Source organism: Hermetia illucens, chromosome 3 (assembly GCF_905115235.1).
Source record: "Hermetia illucens chromosome 3, iHerIll2.2.curated.20191125, whole genome shotgun sequence".
NCBI lineage: Eukaryota > Metazoa > Arthropoda > Insecta > Diptera > Stratiomyidae > Hermetia > Hermetia illucens.
The window spans coordinates 157,370,787-157,389,108 of record NC_051851.1 but is presented as its reverse complement, the minus strand read 5'-3'; the positions used below and the strand labels follow the sequence as shown (position 1 = coordinate 157,389,108).

Below are 18,322 nucleotides of genomic sequence, written 5' to 3'. Positions count from 1 at the left end.
ACGGAAGGTTTTAGTTTGCAATCCCACCCACTGAATTAGGAGGGTATGGAGGAACGAACGGGACGCTCTACCCATTGAAAAGACATGACTCTTTTTAAGGGGGGTGTTTTTATATTATAACGATGCAGCTTGATTTTCCCACAACACCCATGGGTTGAAAACTTACATAAAAATTACGGCATCTCAAAGCGACGTTACCGTTCGTAACAAGCGGTCAAGGCGCTACTGAGGGACATATCAACATCTGCGCCAGACATGACCACTAAAAGGATAGCTAATGTAATGGAGACAAAGGCTGTCCTGTAAAAATTTCGGATTTATCACTCACGGTGGTTGAATTTCCCCGAGTTTCTTCAGTGGTAAGGGCGCGGGACGCATTTATTTGGTCGTAACGCACAACTTATCACTACAAATCAGGGAACAAGAATGGAAATGATGGCATTTGCTTTCACACGATAGGATAACAGAATATGTCTGACACAATCGCGATCCATCTTTTCACATTTAAGTGGCTTTGATCCGCCGGAGCTTACTATTCAACAATTTTCTCTCCGGGCGACCAACTATTCCCTATTCTTACAATTTTCAGCATCCCAGCCTAAAAAAAACGTGCTCGACACACTATGCACTTGCTAGCTTCCTCCTCTTCTTTCTTTTCAAAAAACCAATTCCCCAGCCAGAGCAGGGCGCCACATGGACAAATTTCCCTTTCGTGGCAGAAGTCCGAAGATACAAATTTGAATTTCAAATTATAACATTAGAACCTCAAAACCGGCTAGGAAACGTATACAAACGAGAAATGCTCCGCGGTCCGGATTTATTCCGTTGTTCCAATCGTAATCTAAGTAAATACTCTCCCATCTTACGCAATTTTGACGTAGCTGACGAAGAGGAATATTATTCAAGACCGGCATACTTTGATGAAATTTTGGCAATGACAGGCAGAATTTCTAAGCACAGATTTTTTAGCAATTATTGAGGTAGGACTCAACCCCGAAGGCGAACAGAATTGCATATGATTCTCTGGTGTCTGAACTAAAGAAGTTGAGCAAACACTCTGCATATGAAAGATCAAAATAAAACACATTTTTGTACAACTAAACTTTTCCTATATTCATTATAAATCGCAACAAACATTGCAGGCAACACACGAATATAAAAAAAGTTTTCGACATTTCGCATTCATCCGTAAACGATAATTTCTCCAGATTTCACTTTTCTGAAACGAAAATTTGATTTTCTTTCCTTGCGCTAAGTTCCAATGACTAATAACCTAAGACGATGTGTATAAAGTACAAAAACAGAAACAAAAAGAACTAAAAAATGCAATGAATCCACTCCGCGTGGTCGCTTTCCTGAAACCAATCCACTGACCCTGGACCTACGTAAACTGAATCCTCTCCGCGCCGCCTACTGAGCCAAAGTCGTTGGCAAATTGAGCAACGTATTCTGGCCAGCAGGAAGGTAGGCGACACCGCGTGATCGTGATAGTTGGTAGGCAATGTCCTCAGCAGCTTCAATTCGTCGCAACTCCACCAGACCATCACCGGCTTCGGCGAACGATTTGGCCAAAAGTTCGGCAGCTTGAGCGTCACCCTCGGCTGTGATGATGGAGGCCAACTTCTGTTGTTCAGCCTTTTCGACAATGAAACGCGCCTTCTCGGCTTCTTGCTGGGCGACCTGCTTCATTTCGACGGCTAATGTGAATTCCCGACCAAAGGTCAAGTGGGTGATGGAGATGTCGTCCAACATTAGGCCGAACTGCGAGGCACGCTCCGTAAGGTCCTCGGAGACTTTTTGTGAGACCATCTGCGAAAGAGAATTGAAGGAAATTAATATGTAGCGCCATTTGGTGAAGGAGAAATGAATTCCCCACAAAGGACCTCACCTCTCTCTGTGTAATCAACTCGCCGGCGTCGAATTGAGCCACCACAGCCTTCAACACTTCAGTGGTGATGGAAGGCAACACCCTCTCGTCGTAATCGACGCCCAAAATTGTGTACATTTTGGGCAATTGTTCAGGGATTGGCCTGTACAGGATACGCAACGTGATGTTGACGTTCTGCAAATCCTTTGAGCCGGTAACGACCGGCACATTCCGTGGCTGCGAGCGGATATCGTAGATGATTGGCCGCTGCACCCACGGAATGAAGAAATGTGTTCCTTCGCCCGTCACTTCTTGCTTGACTCCCGTGAAGCGATCAAAGATCACAGCTCGGTGTCCACCGTCCACATTATATAACGCGGAGTTCACAACGCCGCCAAGGAGTGCAACTCCAAGACCAACTTGTCCAATTCGGTTGAAGAATGATGCAGCCATCTCTGGAAGTAGCGAAATAGAATGATCGTCATCAAGTCGCTGATAGATACGAGTAAAATTAAGTCAACTCCATGAAAATTTCGTCAGCGAGACTAGGTTATGTCAGGCCGGAATGAGTTTTTTAACTTTTCTACTGCGAGCTTGAGAAAACTAGAGAAATGACATTGCGCGTACCTTTGTATTCACAATTTATAACTCTTTACACAAGAACTAAAAAATACAGTGACTCCTTCGAGGGAAACAAAACGCGGATGAATTTACGCCGGGTGGTCGGTCAGAATAATGTGACAGATGATATCTGATTGGGAGATAACCCTGGGTGGCGCTCAGAAATCTCCTTACCATCCTTTCCGGGCTTCCCAAACTGTAACTTCTTTGGAAATTGATCTTCCAATTGTCAAACTGACAGTTGAATGTCACTCAAACGTTTCCCACGGGAGCTTACTGGCCGGTGTTTATAGGATTTTCGAGGTAAACAATATACAAGAAAACTAACAAAATGGGTCGCGATAAATCACGGAAACGTGCACAGAGTTCAAGTGACGAGAGTTTGGATAGTGAAGAGGAGGCGCGTCTACGTGATTTGCGGGAGCGCGATGAGTTCGCGGATCGACTGCGGAAGCGCGATGAGGACAAGACCCGTAAAGTTTTGGAGTCGTCCTCGTCCCGGAAGGCGTACGAGGAGGCGGCCAAACGGTTGAAGCTAGAAATCGAGGATCGGGAGAAGATTTTGCCGCAGTTGCGGGTGCAGTCAAGGAGGAAGTATTTGGAGAAACGCAAGGATGACAAGGTGGCTGAGTTGGAGGCGGATATTCTGGACGATGAGTATCTTTTTGAAGAAAAAATGTAAGTTTTTGGGTTGTATATTTCTTTAGCATAATTCGTTGGTTTTTATGCCTACATGCCATTGTTAAGATACATCTAATTTAGATACGAGCAAGCAACATCAGCTTCCTATTAATATTCGTTCAAATTTTCCGAGCGTTGGTCCGCCGGTGAATTTCGGGATCAGCTAAGGACAGATCAGGCTTCAGGGAGCTGGTTTAGGGGTTGACTATTGGTGCTTGCTCCTTTGCCAAAGGGGGGCTGGTTTGGGATGGTCCTTTCCAAAATCCAAAACGAAAAACTCGTTTCTTTAGTTGTGTTTTAACTTAATTTTTTTAAAAGTTTGGCCACGCCTGTTTCCGCGAGAATCCCCTCTTCTTGTTATTCTGATATCTCTCGCCTCGGCCGTTCAATGCGGCGGCAGAGGTAAATTCACGATGGCACTCAGGTTCGCGCCTTCGATGTGCAGCCACATCACTCCGCCCCAGCTGAAATCACGTGAGTTCAGTGAAGCAAACAGTTCGTGCGATTCTGCCAATGGGAGTTCATCGGGCGAATCTGACGCTTGTCGAAGTGGCCGTCGAATCGTTGAAAGAATTCAGCCTCGACAAGGATATCCGCTTGGGCTTGTCCCGGACGTCGAGATTGAACGAGTGCTTGCCTCGTTTCAGAACTCTAAAGGGGCCCTCTATTGGTGGTTGCAGCGACCTTCAAGGGGCGTCCACCTGAACGCGGACCTGTAAACACGACTCGAGTAGCAGTGTTGACCTCCGTTGTCACGTGTCGGGAAGGTGCAGTCGGTCGCCTAACCCTGCTCTGATGTCCAGCACAATGTCGGCGGGAAGGCGCAGATACTCTCCGTACACCATCTCCGCTGGGCTGGCCGTGAAATCCTCTCGTTGGACTGTACAGAGATCGAGGAGGACGAAAAGCAAGGACCGCGACCACGACGGATCGTCTCGAGCCATTAAGGTGGCCTTCAGGGCCCGGTGTCAACGTTCCAGCATATAATTGGATTGTGGATGGTATGCAGTAGTCCTATGCCGTTTGAAGCTCAGGAGCTTTCCTAACTCCGCGAAAAGAGTGGATTCGAATTGCACTCCCTGGTCCGTGGTGATAACGGCTGGAACACCAAAGTGTGGAATCTGTCCTCCACACAGGGCCTTGGTACATGATTGTGCCGTAATGTCAAATAGAGGTATTGCTTAAGGCCACTGCGTAAACCTGTGGATTGTGAGACAACACTTGAATCCGTGCAAACCTTATAAAGGGTCGATGATGTCGAGTTGGATGGCATGGAAGCGCTTGGTTGACCTGCTTCCTTGCGAACGCGCTTGTTGACCTTGCACTTCTGGCACGCGACGCACTGCCTGGCCCAAGAGTTTACGTCCTTGTTCATGGACGGCAAGAAGCATTTATCAGTGACTAACCGGTTCGTCGTCCTGATGTCTAGATGCACAAAATGCTTTAAATAATTCCCTTCAAAAGCCGGCCGGACGGAATAGCCTGTCTCCCTTATCTGAGGTCTCGCAGAGTAAAGCCGAAAATAGGAAACTCCTTGAATTTGTATTTGGAGTTTGCCTTCAGGCTTTGAAGCTCTGCGTCGTCTTTTTGCGCCTCGGCAATTTCCGAGGGACTGCGACCACCGAGTTTCGAGACAAAGTGTCTGCAACAACATTGTCTTTTCCACACAAAGAGACGTTGAAAAATGCAATTGAGATGTGTCAGATTCTGACGAGGAAGCGACCAAAACATCATCCAAATACACGAAGCAAAAGTTCAAGGTTCGTAAGACAGAGTGGATGAGCCTCTGGAAAGTCTGCGCAGCGTTGCACAAGCCGAAAGTTATCCTTGTGGAGTTGCAGAGTCCGAAAGGTGTGGAGAAGCTGTTTTCGGAATGTATTTGGGAGCAACAGGGATTTGGTGGTACGCCTTGGCTAGATCCGAGGTCGTAAAAACACGGCAGTCTGTAAGCGATTGCGCAAACTCATAGATGAGTGGAATGGGATATCGGTCTGGAACTGTCTGAGCATTCAGATGCCTATAATCTTCACATGGCCGCCATTCGCAATTTGGCTTTGGGATCAAATGAAGTGGAGAGGACCAACCGCTATTGGATGGTCTGCAGATAGCCTGTTTCATCAAGTCTTCAAACTCTTTCCGGTCTTCCCTCACGTACGTAACGGCTGCGGGGTCTATCAATGTCATGTTAAGTCCACCAACAGCCCATAGTGACACAGGGAGTCTGTACCTAATATGGGGATGTTAATGTCCGCCAGAATGAAGCGCCACGAAAACGTTCGGGACAGTCCGAGACATACGTCCACTTGCCTATAGCCATAGGTGCTGATTGGATATGAGTTCCCGGCCGCCAGTCGTAAATTTTGCGGGAATAAGGTGTTCGAATGGGGTACAGGGAGAACCGGCACCTCAGCACCCGTGTCGACCAGGGAGCAACGGCGACATGGTACTGCGCTTCGGGTAGCCGTCGCCTAGGCACCCAGCGAGCCTAGTTTTTTGTTGCGTTAAACGTGCAGCCGGTAGTACATTCAGTCGCTGAAGCTCGGTTTCCTCGATGGTACCAGCAAATCGTTGAGACTGATGAATGTCCCGGCGTATGACCACCCGAACGCCCATTTGGGGAAGCAGACAACACCTCCAGCAATTCCGAACAGGCCAAGATGGCGCGGGTGCTCTCCGGGAGTTGCTGCAGCCAGGGATGCTTGAGCAGCTCAGATCCGACCTTATCCCCACCCAGCTGCTTCATTTCTCGTAGCAACTGGCTGGAGGTACGATCGCCTAGCGTCAGCAATTGATTAACCTTTGCTTTTTCACTCACTGAAAGCCGCCGAATCAGCTGCTCCTTCAAGCGGACGTACGAGCACTCCTCCAGCACGTCCGTGACAAGTCCAAAGATCTCCTCGTCGAGACTGATGAGTGCGTGGTTGTACCTGGTGGCGTCCGCCATGACGGAACCACGCTGCTGGATTGCATCACCAAAAGAGAGGCATCTTAACCGCGACTGGTGCCAGCGGCAGCATCGCGCCTTTCGCGGATTCCTCCTCATGTGACATATTTCCGCAGAGTTAGGGGAGGGCGGTGAAAAAGAAGAGAAAATGGAAGGGACGGAATGGACAAACGGCTTCGCCTAATGCAATAAACTCCGCATCCAGAAGGAGGCAGAGTTGGCTGCGCCCAGCTAAGGAAGCATCAAGGGCTAGAATATCCTGAGAGGCTTCAGGATTCGCACGGCCAAATACAAAGAAAGATCGGCAAAATGATGCGGAAACTGCCAGTGCGGTTCTGTACATATCTACTGGTGCTCTGAGTGGCGAGGAGGCAAACGGCACAGCAACCCAGTTAACCGAATCAACACAAAGTGGTCAAGGAGAATTTCAACGAAACCACCATCATCTAGTACCATGGGAGCTGGGATAACCCTCCGAGTTCATATGCCCTAGGAAAATTCCTCGCGTATGTGTTTTCGGTGGAAGTTTCATTTTCTTTTGTGGGAATAGGATAGATGAATGCGTTTACGCACAGAGTGTTGGGCTCTCGCAACAGTACACTGTCGGACTACAAAGTAAACACCTCCCTCAGCTTTAGTACTGAGGAAGAGAGTAAGTAGCTTTCGAAATACGTATTTACTAACTATTAAAATATATTGTAGTAGGAAAAAGCAACCTAGTTTTATTTTTATATTATCACCTCCCTGTTATCAAAGAGCTAGCCTGGAACCGTTTGACACATTACTTCGGACAAGCCCTACCGCTCTTCCAGCTTTGGAAGCCTTCAGAGTGGTTAGTTCAGGGAACCCCTTGCCATCCAGGCCCTCCGCTGGTCGAGTTAAATTTTCTTTGCAATAAGAAGAACCCGAACATAATGTTCAACACGAGTCCAGCTGCCAGAGCTCTTCAGCATCTCTCTGATAATGCTGTCTGGAGAGAGCTCCCCTGTGTCAGAGAGCTCGCCTGTTTACAAGAAAAAAGGTGTGTTGGCCGTCGTCCGCCACTCCATTGCAGAACACACGATCAGGAGATCGCGCCTTGCCAATCCTGTGCAGATAAGACTTAAAACCTCCATGCACGCTTAGAAATTGGGTAAGGAAATCATCAATTTCACCGTGTGCTCGGTTGAACCAAGAGAGTGCCACTCGGTAAGAGTGCATTGACATTCTTCACGGTCAACCACCTCTCTTAAGTTTACGCTCCTTGGGAAGAAGGGCAACGCCGATCACTCCCGCAATCACCATTATTGCCGGTTCTGAGACAGTGCGATAAGTAGACGCAAAGCTCTCCGACTTTGCATTTGAGCAAGGCGTTTACGATGCATCTACTTGTCAAGAGCATCAGCTCATACCAGCCATTAGCCGACTCAAGGCCGGGACTCCAGTTACAGCCCTGTCCGCTGCTGCTTTGATTTGCTCGAAGAAGCTCATCTTTGAGAGGTATTTAATCGCTGGTTTTGACTCTATAGTCAACTCGCCTATCTGGTCTTTCTGGTCAAGATGACAAGTTCGTTTTTTTTCAGCGCAAGGCTGAAACCTGAACCAGTCATCCATTCGCTTACCCATCGCATCAATATGTCAAGTCTGCTTTGCGCCAATTGTGCGTCTGGTAACAAGTGCCGCAACGTCGTTTGCATAACCGCCCACGCGCGACTCTTTGGGCATATCGAGTCTCAGCAGAATATCGTAGGAAGTCTAGTCCTAGGATGGATCCCTGTGCTACCCCTGACGCGATTTCCATCCTCCTCTGGTGCTCTCATAGAGCAAGGAGCGGTTTTTCAGATAATCCCTCAATACGGAATTGAAGGCATTTCTTACATCAAGGGTTATGAGGAACACTATCCGTCGAGATCGGCGGCTGTGTGACTCTGCTCGATGAACCGCATCTACGACCTCCATAATAGCATCCACTGTGGACCTCCCTGTTCTGAACCCGAACTGCCTTGGGGATAAGTCCCCGACAGCGCGGATCACTTCAGCGAGTCTACTCCTGATGAGTTTGTGGAACATTTTCCCGGCCGTGTCAAGCATACACAGCGGTCGGTTTGCAGACGGGAACTCCGGGTCTCCTTTACCCTTGCTGATCAGCGTGAAAGCTCCATCAAAGTGCTCGGTCGATACGTTCTTGCACGCCTCTGTGCTAGCCAGACTGTGGTATGAGTCAATGATGTTCTGGGTGTATGGGGCTTTCCGGCCTAGCAAGATAGCGGAGAATATCTTATAGATGGTACTCAGCAACGTGATACCTCTATAATTGCTGCACTGTGTGATATCTCTCTTTTTATGTATGAGACAGATAATGCCTCTATGCCATTCGTCAGGCATTGATTCGCTGTCCCACACCTTGAACACAAGTTGATGAACCACTTGGTGTAATTGATCGCCTCCATAGTTAACTAATTCGGCTGTAATTCCATCGGCTTCTGTCGACTTATGATTTTTAAGCCGATGAATTGCACGGACTGTTTCTCTTAAACTTGGTGGTGGCAGTATTTGTCCGTCTTCTATAGTTAGTAGCCAATGTTCTGGTTGTTAAGCAGTTCATCAAAGTACCCAACCCATTCAACCCAGAAATCAGATTTCCCTCTTTGTCTCGGCAGGTATGTAAGGCTTCATCCTGCTGACTTGCTGGTAAAACTTGCGTGTCTGGTACTGTTGCTCCCTGTACTTTTCGAGTTCACAGACCAGTTGATTCTCCCAAGCTTCCTTTTTCAGTCTGTGAAGTCGCTTCTCCGCTCGTCGGACTTCATGCTAGCTTATATTCATCATCAAACCTGCCGTTCCGACTCCTTTTGCGGCTGGGGCCAAGTATGTTTGTGGCCGTATTTATGATAACGTTCTTCAGGTGATTGTGAAGATAATGATCTTGATGGTTCATCTCCAGGATCTCTGTTGACTGCGGTTATTGCGGCATCCATTTCCCTCTTATAGGTGTCACGGAGAGCTGTGTTTTGGATGGCTTCAGTGTTAACTCTCACCTGATTATCAAAGGGGATTCTGGGTCTATATGTCGTCTATATGTTCTGACATTCATCAAGGCTTAGAGGTGGCGGCGTTCGATCAACACGTGGTCAATTTGGTTGAAAGTGGCCTTGTCTGGAGAGGCCCGCGTATGTTTGTGGACCGTTTTCCGCGTAAACCAGGTACTTCCAACAACTATTTCGTGTCACCCTGCTAATTGAATAATCCGCAGTCTGTTATCATTTGTATTTTGATGTAAGCTATAGGAGCCAACGTGTCGCCTGAATATGGGCTCCTTCCCTACTTGGCTGTTAAAATCCCCAAGTATGATTTTGATATCATATCTTGGACAGGCTTCGAGGGTTCGTTCTACTGCCTCGTAGAAGTTATCCTTCTCCGACTCTGCAGTCTCCTCTGTAGAGGCGTGAACGTTAATGAGGCTTATATTTCTAAACTTGCCTCGCAAACGCAGAGTACATAGCCTTTCGCTTATAGTTTCAAAGCCGATAATGAGAACATTACTAAATTAAGCATATATAAATACCAGGATCACGAGTAGAGGTAAACAAATAATTATTTTTAATCACTTAGTTTAACGGACCGAGAACGGAAAGAGCGCGAGTACAAGAAGCAACTACTTACTATTGCCAAGGAACATGAAAAAGCCAGGGAATTGGAACGCGTTCAGAGGTATCATATGCCTCAAGATGTTAAAAAAGGCGAAACAGGTAATCCAACTTACAATCAGGATTTTTAGACGACATTGTAACCAATTCTTTTTTTATTTTTCTCTTATCACAGAGGAGTACGTCGAAGTCGATGAACGTGAACGCCAGCCCAACTCCGAACAGAAAAAATGGGAATCTGAACAGTTAGCCTCTGCTATGTTCCAATTTGGTGCCAAGGATGCCAAAATCAAAGATGAATATGATCTCCTTCTGGACGATCAAATTGAATTCATCCAAGCTCTCACCATGGAAGGTTCCAAATCGAAAGATAAGAAACCTGAGATAACAGAGACTGAAAAGCACAAAATGGACATTGAGGAAACAAAAAAATCACTTCCAGTTTATCCATTCAGAGAGGATTTGATAGCGGCAATTCAGGAGCATCAGGTAATGTTGTTTTAATGGGAAAAATTATCAGTGAAACAGTACGCGATATATATTCCAATAAAGATTTTAATTATTGAAGGTGAGACGGGTTCTGGAAAAACCACTCAAATTCCACAATATTTGTATGAGGCTGGATTCACAAAAGACAATAAGAAGATTGGATGTACGCAGCCTAGACGAGTGGCCGCGATGTCCGTTGCAGCTCGTGTCGCTCAGGAAATGGGTGTGAAATTGGGAAATGAAGTTGGATACAGTATTCGGTTTGAAGATTGCACTTCAGGTGTGTATTTATGGAAGAAATTTAGTTCAAATTTCGAATCTAACATGGATTATTTTCTAACAGAGCGGACTATCTTGAAATACATGACTGATGGTACTTTGCATCGAGAATTTCTATCAGAACCGGATCTGGCGTCCTACAGTGTAATGATAATCGATGAAGCTCACGAGCGCACACTTCACACTGATATTTTGTTTGGTCTCGTGAAAGACATTGCCCGATTCAGGCCAGAACTGAAATTGCTGATATCCAGTGCTACCTTGGATGCTGAGAAATTCTCACAATTTTTTGATGATGCTCCGATTTTCCGAATTCCTGGAAGAAGGTTTCCGGTAGGTTTTCTATTCATACTTTACTTTGTTTCTTTCTCTAAGTCAATTTTTATTTGAACTGAAATAGGTCGACATTTACTACACAAAAGCTCCTGAAGCTGACTACATTGATGCTTGTGTCGTATCAGTCTTACAAATCCACGCTACCCAACCTTTGGGAGATATACTGGTGTTTCTAACAGGTCAAGATGAAATTGAAACTTGCCAAGAGGTTTTGCAAGATCGTGTTAAAAGGCTTGGGTCAAAATTGAAAGAATTAGTCATTCTGCCCGTGTACGCTAATCTACCAAGTGATATGCAAGCAAAGATTTTCGAGCCGACACCACCAAATGCTCGTAAAGTCATTTTGGCTACAAACATCGCAGAAACATCACTCACAATCGATAATATTATTTACGTTATCGATCCGGGCTTTGCAAAACAAAATAATTTTAGTTCAAGGACAGGAATGGAATCTTTGATGGTGGTACCGATCTCCAAAGCGTCAGCCAATCAAAGAGCTGGACGAGCGGGGAGAACAGCACCTGGGAAATGTTTCCGACTGTATACGGCTTGGGCTTATAAGCATGAGTTGGAGGACAATACTATTCCGGAAATTCAGAGGATTAACTTAGGTAGGTGATATCGAATTTCTTTTGCGACAATTGAAATTGAAAATTCATCCCCGGCAGGCAATGCTGTATTGATGCTTAAGGCCCTTGGAATCAACGATCTGATCCATTTTGATTTCTTGGATCCACCGCCCCATGAAACATTGGTTTTGGCTTTAGAACAACTTTATGCACTCGGAGCACTGAATCACCATGGAGAGTTGACGAAATTAGGGCGGCGAATGGCTGAATTTCCAGTTGATCCGATGATGGCTAAAATGATTTTGGCTAGTGAAAAGTGAGTAGAATTTTGCATCGTTTTATATTATGTCTATTCGTTTGGGAAAACATGAGACGTGGAGAAAAAGTATCCAATCCAGTGACGATACGAACTGATGATATAATCCGTTCAGAGTCAACTTAGAGAGAGGCATGAGAGATATGTCGCGACTACCAATTACCTTCCGTAGGTCAAGAAGACTATACACAGGAGGTGAAACTTGTCAAATGAAGCTGGAAAAAAAATTAATCATCCGGTTTGAGGCCGAGTCAAGAGCTCAGTGCGTTCTGCGCAAATGTTAATGAATTATGTATTGTGTTCTATAGCATTTCTGTGTGTGCGAATCCATGTAACTAAACAACCAGCTATAACCAAGGACGATGCGATTCTAAATGAAAAGCCTCGTCGATTTCCCTGGTTTTTACATTATAGGCATTTGAGAGTTTTTCTTCAGTTTTCAGAGTCCAGCCGGCTCAGACCTTCTGAGCAACCTGTGACATTCATGAAGGATAGCATCCATCCCACCCTATAACTAGAGATCTCCTTGCGGTCCTCAAAGAATGATTTACCTAGTGTTCGTAGCATGTCTCTAGCGAAAGAAGTGTCCGAGGGTTTCTCTCTCCTTTCCACAGCTTCAGCAATACAAATTGTAGGAGAACCGAGGAAGCCTGGAACATGTTACCATTGAGAAAACGCCTTAATGGCGCCTTGGATGTCGGTTAGAATCTTACTGCGTTATTCGTGGGGTTCCGATCATGCTCCAACAATTGACTTCGACAAGATTCCAGTGTCACCAGTATTTTCGCTTGGAATACACTGACGAATCCTGGGAGACCGTACGATTCGGCTATGCGGTGTGTATCGTCCGAACCACGATAACATAATTTTACCGTACTAAATATTGAAATAGCGTAGTTAAATAAAATCTTCAAAAATCCAGACCAGAACTACGGTTGTGTAAAATATTGCGTAAAAATTTCAGCCCGATCAGTTCAACAGAATTTTAGTTGTCCTTTCCATCAGTTGAAAAAATGTAGCTTTGAAAAAAACGCGTCTAAAGTTTTCGTTTCGTATGCACACCAACATGGTTCATGCTCTTCTGTTTGCTGTAACTAGGTAAATATTTTGAATTTCGGTCCTCTTAAGTGAATGTCAAGGACGTGCTCTAGGGTCTTCAACAGGAAAGAGCTAAAGCTGATTGGCCGAAAGTACTTCGCGGACTTATGTCCGCGTCTGCCCGTTTTCAGTATGAAAACCATGCGCGCGCATCTCCAAGAGTGAGAGACACAACCCTTTCCTGCTACCCGTTGGGGAGTTCCGTCCCCACGTACTCGAGGAGGGCGATCAGACCCGAGTTTGCAAAAGGGTCATTTGAAGTGGCTCTGCCACGAAGCCTCACCGGAGGTTATCTGGTACCATGGGAACCGGGATGGCCCTCTGAGAGCATATGCTCCAGGAGAATTCCTGGAGGATGTGTTCTCGGTCCGGTTATTTGCGGTTGGCCCCCTAGCGGGAGTTTCATGGTGGTTGTGGTTATGCCCACATCGCGGGCAGAGCTCTTCGGAGCTCGGGCGTGGAGTTGCGCTGTACAACTCGGGTCCCGTACCCCTTAGATGCGACAGAGGTGTTAGATAGGCCTCGCAGCCACTGGTATGAGTGCTGAGCCTGCACTCAGTATAAACCAGGTCCGCTGTGCTTGCATGGCGGTGCTCTGATTGTAGTCCCAAAATCAATCCGTTTCCGAAGAGGACCGTGGGATTATGCCTACACGGCAGGTACTTACGTTAAACCCCCAGGACTTTCAACTCTTTTATGCTATTTCTGTAGTATGACCGGTATTATGCCATTTGGGTCCAGAGATTTATATGCGGAGCAGCATATGGTCCAATCAGGGCCGCTTTCTGGCAGTCTTGATAGCCGACTTGCGCCTCCTAAGGCAGTCCTTGTATGGCTGCCAGAAATCGTGCCTGTAGTAGAAGTTGAAGACCTCAATTGTCAGCTTCCTGAAGCTGGAAAAATCTTCATTCGGCAACGATGGAATGTCTTCTTCCTGTTTTAGCAGGGCATGAGACTTTGAAGGCGGCCTCGAATACCTGTTCCAGAACCCTGATCTTTGACTTCAGCTCCAGCGCCCCAATGTTGCCAATTTGAGCAACGGAGATTTTGTTCTTGATAACTTGATCAAACATCTTCCAGTGGATCCTCTTGAGGTCTCTGAAAGGGTTGGAGATATTTGTATACCTTAGGCTGAAAAGTATCCAAATCTGGTCTGAGAAGGATCTTTCGTTAGATATTCCTCAGACCTCAAAGACTCCTTTGCCGGTTAGTAGGGTGATATCAAAGACTTCCTACCAATCGTCACAATTTTCCGAGCTGGAGAAATATAAGTCTGTGTATTGCTCCTGTTACACATTGATAGGTTTCTGTTAACAATAAAACCAAAGAGAGGCTCACTTCTTTCGTTAATGGCTTGGACATGAAAGACGGTGAGGTTGGTCAAGCTTTGTGATATTTGTGCCATCGTTCGCTTGGCTTTGGATAAGAGGTAGCTTTGCATTGATGAAGGGGGTTGCTCCCGAAATATATATCTACAACGATAAATAAAAATTGTAGTTTGGAGGAAGCTACTGGTATATGAATTTTGGCTTTGGATACTTCTAGAAATTTCTTGGCTTTGCTATTTTATGTTACGCGTCCTCGACAATGAACGAAGGTAGCTTTACACCTCATTGCAGTGAACTTTTCAAAAGTTATCTTCTGATTCGGTGGTAACATATATCTGCCCTACGTATTTTCTATTGGTCTTGTGCGGGCTTAAAGGAGGTAATAAAGTGGTTGATTGACTTAAAAGAAAAAGTTAGGAGCTTTTTCTTTGTCACGAAATTCCCTACGATCTTTATGGGGAAATGAGATGGGAAGCCTTGATCTTTTCTGAAGGTCGATCGGGGAGCTGGTGGCATCGTCGGTGTTTGTTCAATGAAAGCAAAGGCTTGCCTTGGTCTTTCGTGAATTCGGCGAAAATGAAGGGTTCGGTTAATAACTAATATTGCCACTTTTGTCAGACCTCTAGAAATTGAGTTACATGTCATTGTCTACGTTTTTTGTAACGTGTTCAATGAACCCAATTCGCTGTAGATGTAAAGGCGGATCTAGTAATGCTAATCAGCGAATAGTATCGAAATAAAAACTCAGCTTCATAGCATTTCGACCCAGGCATCGTTGCTATTCTGGAGCATGACACCAAATTCTGGTCCAAGGTTGAGAGAATAACTCTGTCTAGATTTGGTATTGGTTTTTGAGAGTTTCTCTGACATCAAATGAGATGATGTTGAACTTTCGAATGTTGGGGGAGATTTCAATGCTAGGACACTTGATTGGGGTATGCCACGCTGAGACTCCAGAGGGAAACATATCCTTGAAATGATGATGAGGACTTGGGTGGAATAACTGGTGTTGTCAGTGGAGGTGTAGCGAGTTCTGGAAAATTCAATACATCGTATTTAAATTGATCGTCGCTAACTCTCGGCATACACTTGCCTGGCACTCGCCCTGTGTGTGAAATGTCACCAAGGTGATCATTGGGAGATTCGTCAAAGCTCTTGATATAGGCAGAGCCGCGCTAGATGATGCTTCAGGGATGGAGGGCTCCAACTGTTGTAAAATGATAACAGCAGCTTAGGGGTTTCTATGCCATGGAGGGTACCTAGCCGTGCCAAGTCTTCTAAGTGCTAGTGGAGGACAAAAATTACCAATTTGCGACTGGTCATCCGAAAAATCAGGGTCCTGCGGTGTTCATTTAACGCTAAACAGATGGACCGCATCGTACGGGTATTATTCGTTGAGCATCCCATTCGTGTTGATAGCAATAACATGAAAGACGCCAAGGGCCTTCAATTTTCCAACATGAAAAACTGTTTGGAAAATAAAGAGGCGTCAGAATCGGACAAAATCCTAGCTTCATCGGGTGGCCCTACTGCTCGGTACCTTCAACGCTTGTCTGAAAGGATTTTTTATCGTTAGAAGGTGCAAGGCTCGCGCTGATCAGTTGTATGCTTGAAATAGTGAAAAACTTGCTGCTGGGAACTTATACCCAAGGCAGTTCAGTTTCGCCGTTATTGGTGGGCATTTTTTTGCAACGTTTGATGTCAGAAAGGCCTTTAATTGCCTCAGATGGGCAGGTATGTGCCGGGTTACCTCTTGCCTTATCTTGATTATCTGAAAGATTGCTCCCTGCTCTATGAACCGTTGAATGGTTAGCATAGAATGGGGATCATGTCGGGAATAGCACAGGGGCTCATCCTAGGGCCGGATCTCTGTAACGCCTCCTACGATAGTCTACTAAGATTCGATATGCCAGAAGAAACACGCCTGGTTGGTTGTACAGATGATGTTGTGACATTTGTTGCTGGTAACGCAAAGCTATCTATAAGTCCAAGGGAGAGGACTCAAAAGTGGTAGTGGCTTGTGAGGAATAGCATGCACTGAATGAGTGGTAACTCTCTTCGGAAAACGAGTCGAGTGGGGGCTGTGTAACTCATTGGAAACTTTAATTCGTAGGTGGTCCAAAAATATTGTAAGATTGATTATTTCCCTAGCTTCTAATTGGGCATGGAGCTGTTTAATTTTATTTGTACGAGATCGGTAAGGCCGGTGGGTTGGGGAACGATGCCAAGCCGGTCATAAATTTATTTCTTATGAAAGGTGGGGTGGAATTCATCAGCAATTTTACGTAGATGCAGGGATCTTTTCCGGACAATGTTGTCATAAAGATGCTAAGAGGCGTTACTCAATGGAGTCACGTTGTACCATACTTTTGAGTTCTTTTTCTCGCAAAGGAGATTGTGTTTGACCGGGGGTGGATCTAATGGCAGAGGGTTCTTTTGAACAAACAACTTTTCTTCCTCCTGTCCGTTCCCCATGGTGAAAGGGATTCCCTGACTTGAAGCCTCCCTATGGCGGGAGAACGGGAGGACTAGCACGGTTCCAGGCCAGTTTTCTTATGACGAAGAGATGTATAGTTGTTAGTCCGACAGTTTACATTTGTAGGAATCTAACGCATTTACCCTTTCTTAAGGTTTCGTTAATAACTGCTGCTGGCATTCAAATTCACTTAAGTCTCTGACAAATGCCTTTAGGGACCCAAATCGCCTACTTTCTTCAAAAAGTTCTTGGTATTTTGTCTCTGTGTCTGGATAGCTGAGTTAGGTTTGAGCACAAGGCTGTCGTACGGAAGGTCGCGGTTCGAATCTCACTGGTGGCAGTGAGATTTGTATCGTGATTTAACGTCGGATACCAGTCGACTCAGCTGTGAATGAGTACCTGAGTCAAATTAGGGTAATAATTTCGGGCGAGCGCAATGCTGACCACATGTCCTACTACAGTGTACTGGAGTGTATCGTTATGGTCTTGAATGAAGTGCTCTAACACACTTCAAGGCCCTGATCCAATATGAATTGTAGCGCCAACGATTATTATTATTCATTTATAACAGCAGCAGCGAAAATGTTTATATTTTAAATACAAATTTACTATCAAAGTATTCATCAAATTATCTCTAATGTACTTTTCACAACATGATTAACAAATTACATTTTCATTGATTTCAGGTATAAATGTTCAGAAGAAATCGTCACAATAGCAGCCATGCTTTCCGTCAACAGCGCAATTTTCTATCGTCCCAAGGATAAAATCATTCACGCCGATACAGCGCGTAAAAACTTCAATCACATTCACGGTGACCATCTCAGTTTACTGCAAGTCTACAATCAATGGGCGGAGACAGATTTCAGTGTTCAATGGTGTTATGAAAACTTCATCCAGTACAGATCCATGAAACGAGCCCGAGACGTCCGGGAGCAGTTAGTCGGGCTAATGCAACGAGTCGAAATCGATATGGTCTCTTCCCTGCCTGAGACGATACCTATTCGAAAGGCCATCACTGCAGGATATTTTTACCATGTTGCTCGGCTATCTAAAGGAGGAAATTATAAGACAATAAAACATAATCAAACAGTCATGATACATCCAAATTCGTCACTGTTTGAGGAATTACCACGATGGGTGCTGTATCATGAGTTGGTTTTCACGACAAAGGAGTACATGAGGCAAGTGATTGAGATTGAGAGTAAGTGGCTGTTGGAGGTGGCACCGCATTATTATAAAGCCAAAGAGTTGGAAGACTCGACAAATAAAAAAATGCCGAAGACAGCCGGACGATCAACAATGACTGTTTGAAGACTTTGCAATTATTATTTTATGTTTGAGTGTTAAGGAAGATTTAAATAAATAAGATATGATGTGATCCTTTTTGTTATTTTTGAATATTAGATACCATATATAGGATGAATGCTGAAGAAAAAGAAGTTGTCGTACTGTTATAGTTGTTTGAACAAGATTAAGCAATTGATTGGAATGTGGTGGCAGTCATACGCTGACAGAGGCTGATGCATTTCCTGCATTTCTCTGTATGCCCAAGAGGGGGTCGTTTTAAAACAGTTCTTTACTTTCAATGAATCCTCCATGCAAGGTCCTATTATGATTAAAGTACTTATTTTTTAAAAATAACTTAAATAAAATTCATCATTTACTAGAAACATAAAAATTTTTCGTCCC

At 45.1% G+C, this 18,322-nt stretch overlaps 2 protein-coding genes across 2 annotated transcripts; one reads left to right on the top strand and one right to left on the bottom strand.

The window, feature by feature from the left end:
* Nucleotides 1-1,086: 1,086 nt before the first annotated feature.
* LOC119652309 (protein l(2)37Cc) lies at nucleotides 1,087-2,655 on the bottom strand. The gene is made up of 3 exons (XM_038056320.1): nucleotides 2,495-2,655; nucleotides 1,889-2,322; nucleotides 1,087-1,809 (listed from the first exon to the last, which is right to left on the bottom strand). The coding sequence occupies exons 2-3, from the start codon at nucleotides 2,318-2,320 to the stop codon at nucleotides 1,411-1,413; spliced, it is 831 nt and encodes a 276-aa protein (XP_037912248.1). The 5' UTR covers nucleotides 2,321-2,322; nucleotides 2,495-2,655; the 3' UTR covers nucleotides 1,087-1,410.
* A 97-nt stretch (nucleotides 2,656-2,752) lies between these two features.
* On the top strand, nucleotides 2,753-18,011 carry LOC119652978 (pre-mRNA-splicing factor ATP-dependent RNA helicase DHX16). The gene is made up of 8 exons (XM_038057388.1): nucleotides 2,753-3,166; nucleotides 9,705-9,841; nucleotides 9,915-10,228; nucleotides 10,292-10,508; nucleotides 10,572-10,840; nucleotides 10,908-11,454; nucleotides 11,512-11,728; nucleotides 17,317-18,011. The coding sequence occupies exons 1-8, from the start codon at nucleotides 2,820-2,822 to the stop codon at nucleotides 17,942-17,944; spliced, it is 2,676 nt and encodes an 891-aa protein (XP_037913316.1). The 5' UTR covers nucleotides 2,753-2,819; the 3' UTR covers nucleotides 17,945-18,011.
* Nucleotides 18,012-18,322: the final 311 nt, after the last annotated feature.

Coding starts and splice junctions, on each gene's coding strand:
- LOC119652309 (XM_038056320.1), bottom strand. CDS start 2,320: ATGGCTGCATCATTCTTCAACCGAATTGGACAAGTTGGTCTTGGAGTT. Junction 1,810..1,888: donor AGTTGATTACACAGAGAGAG/GTGAGGTCCTTT, acceptor TCTCTTTCGCAG/ATGGTCTCACAAAAAGTCTC.
- LOC119652978 (XM_038057388.1), top strand. CDS start 2,820: ATGGGTCGCGATAAATCACGGAAACGTGCACAGAGTTCAAGTGACGAG. Junction 3,167..9,704: donor TATCTTTTTGAAGAAAAAAT/GTAAGTTTTTGG, acceptor TTAATCACTTAG/TTTAACGGACCGAGAACGGA. Junction 10,841..10,907: donor TTCCTGGAAGAAGGTTTCCG/GTAGGTTTTCTA, acceptor GAACTGAAATAG/GTCGACATTTACTACACAAA.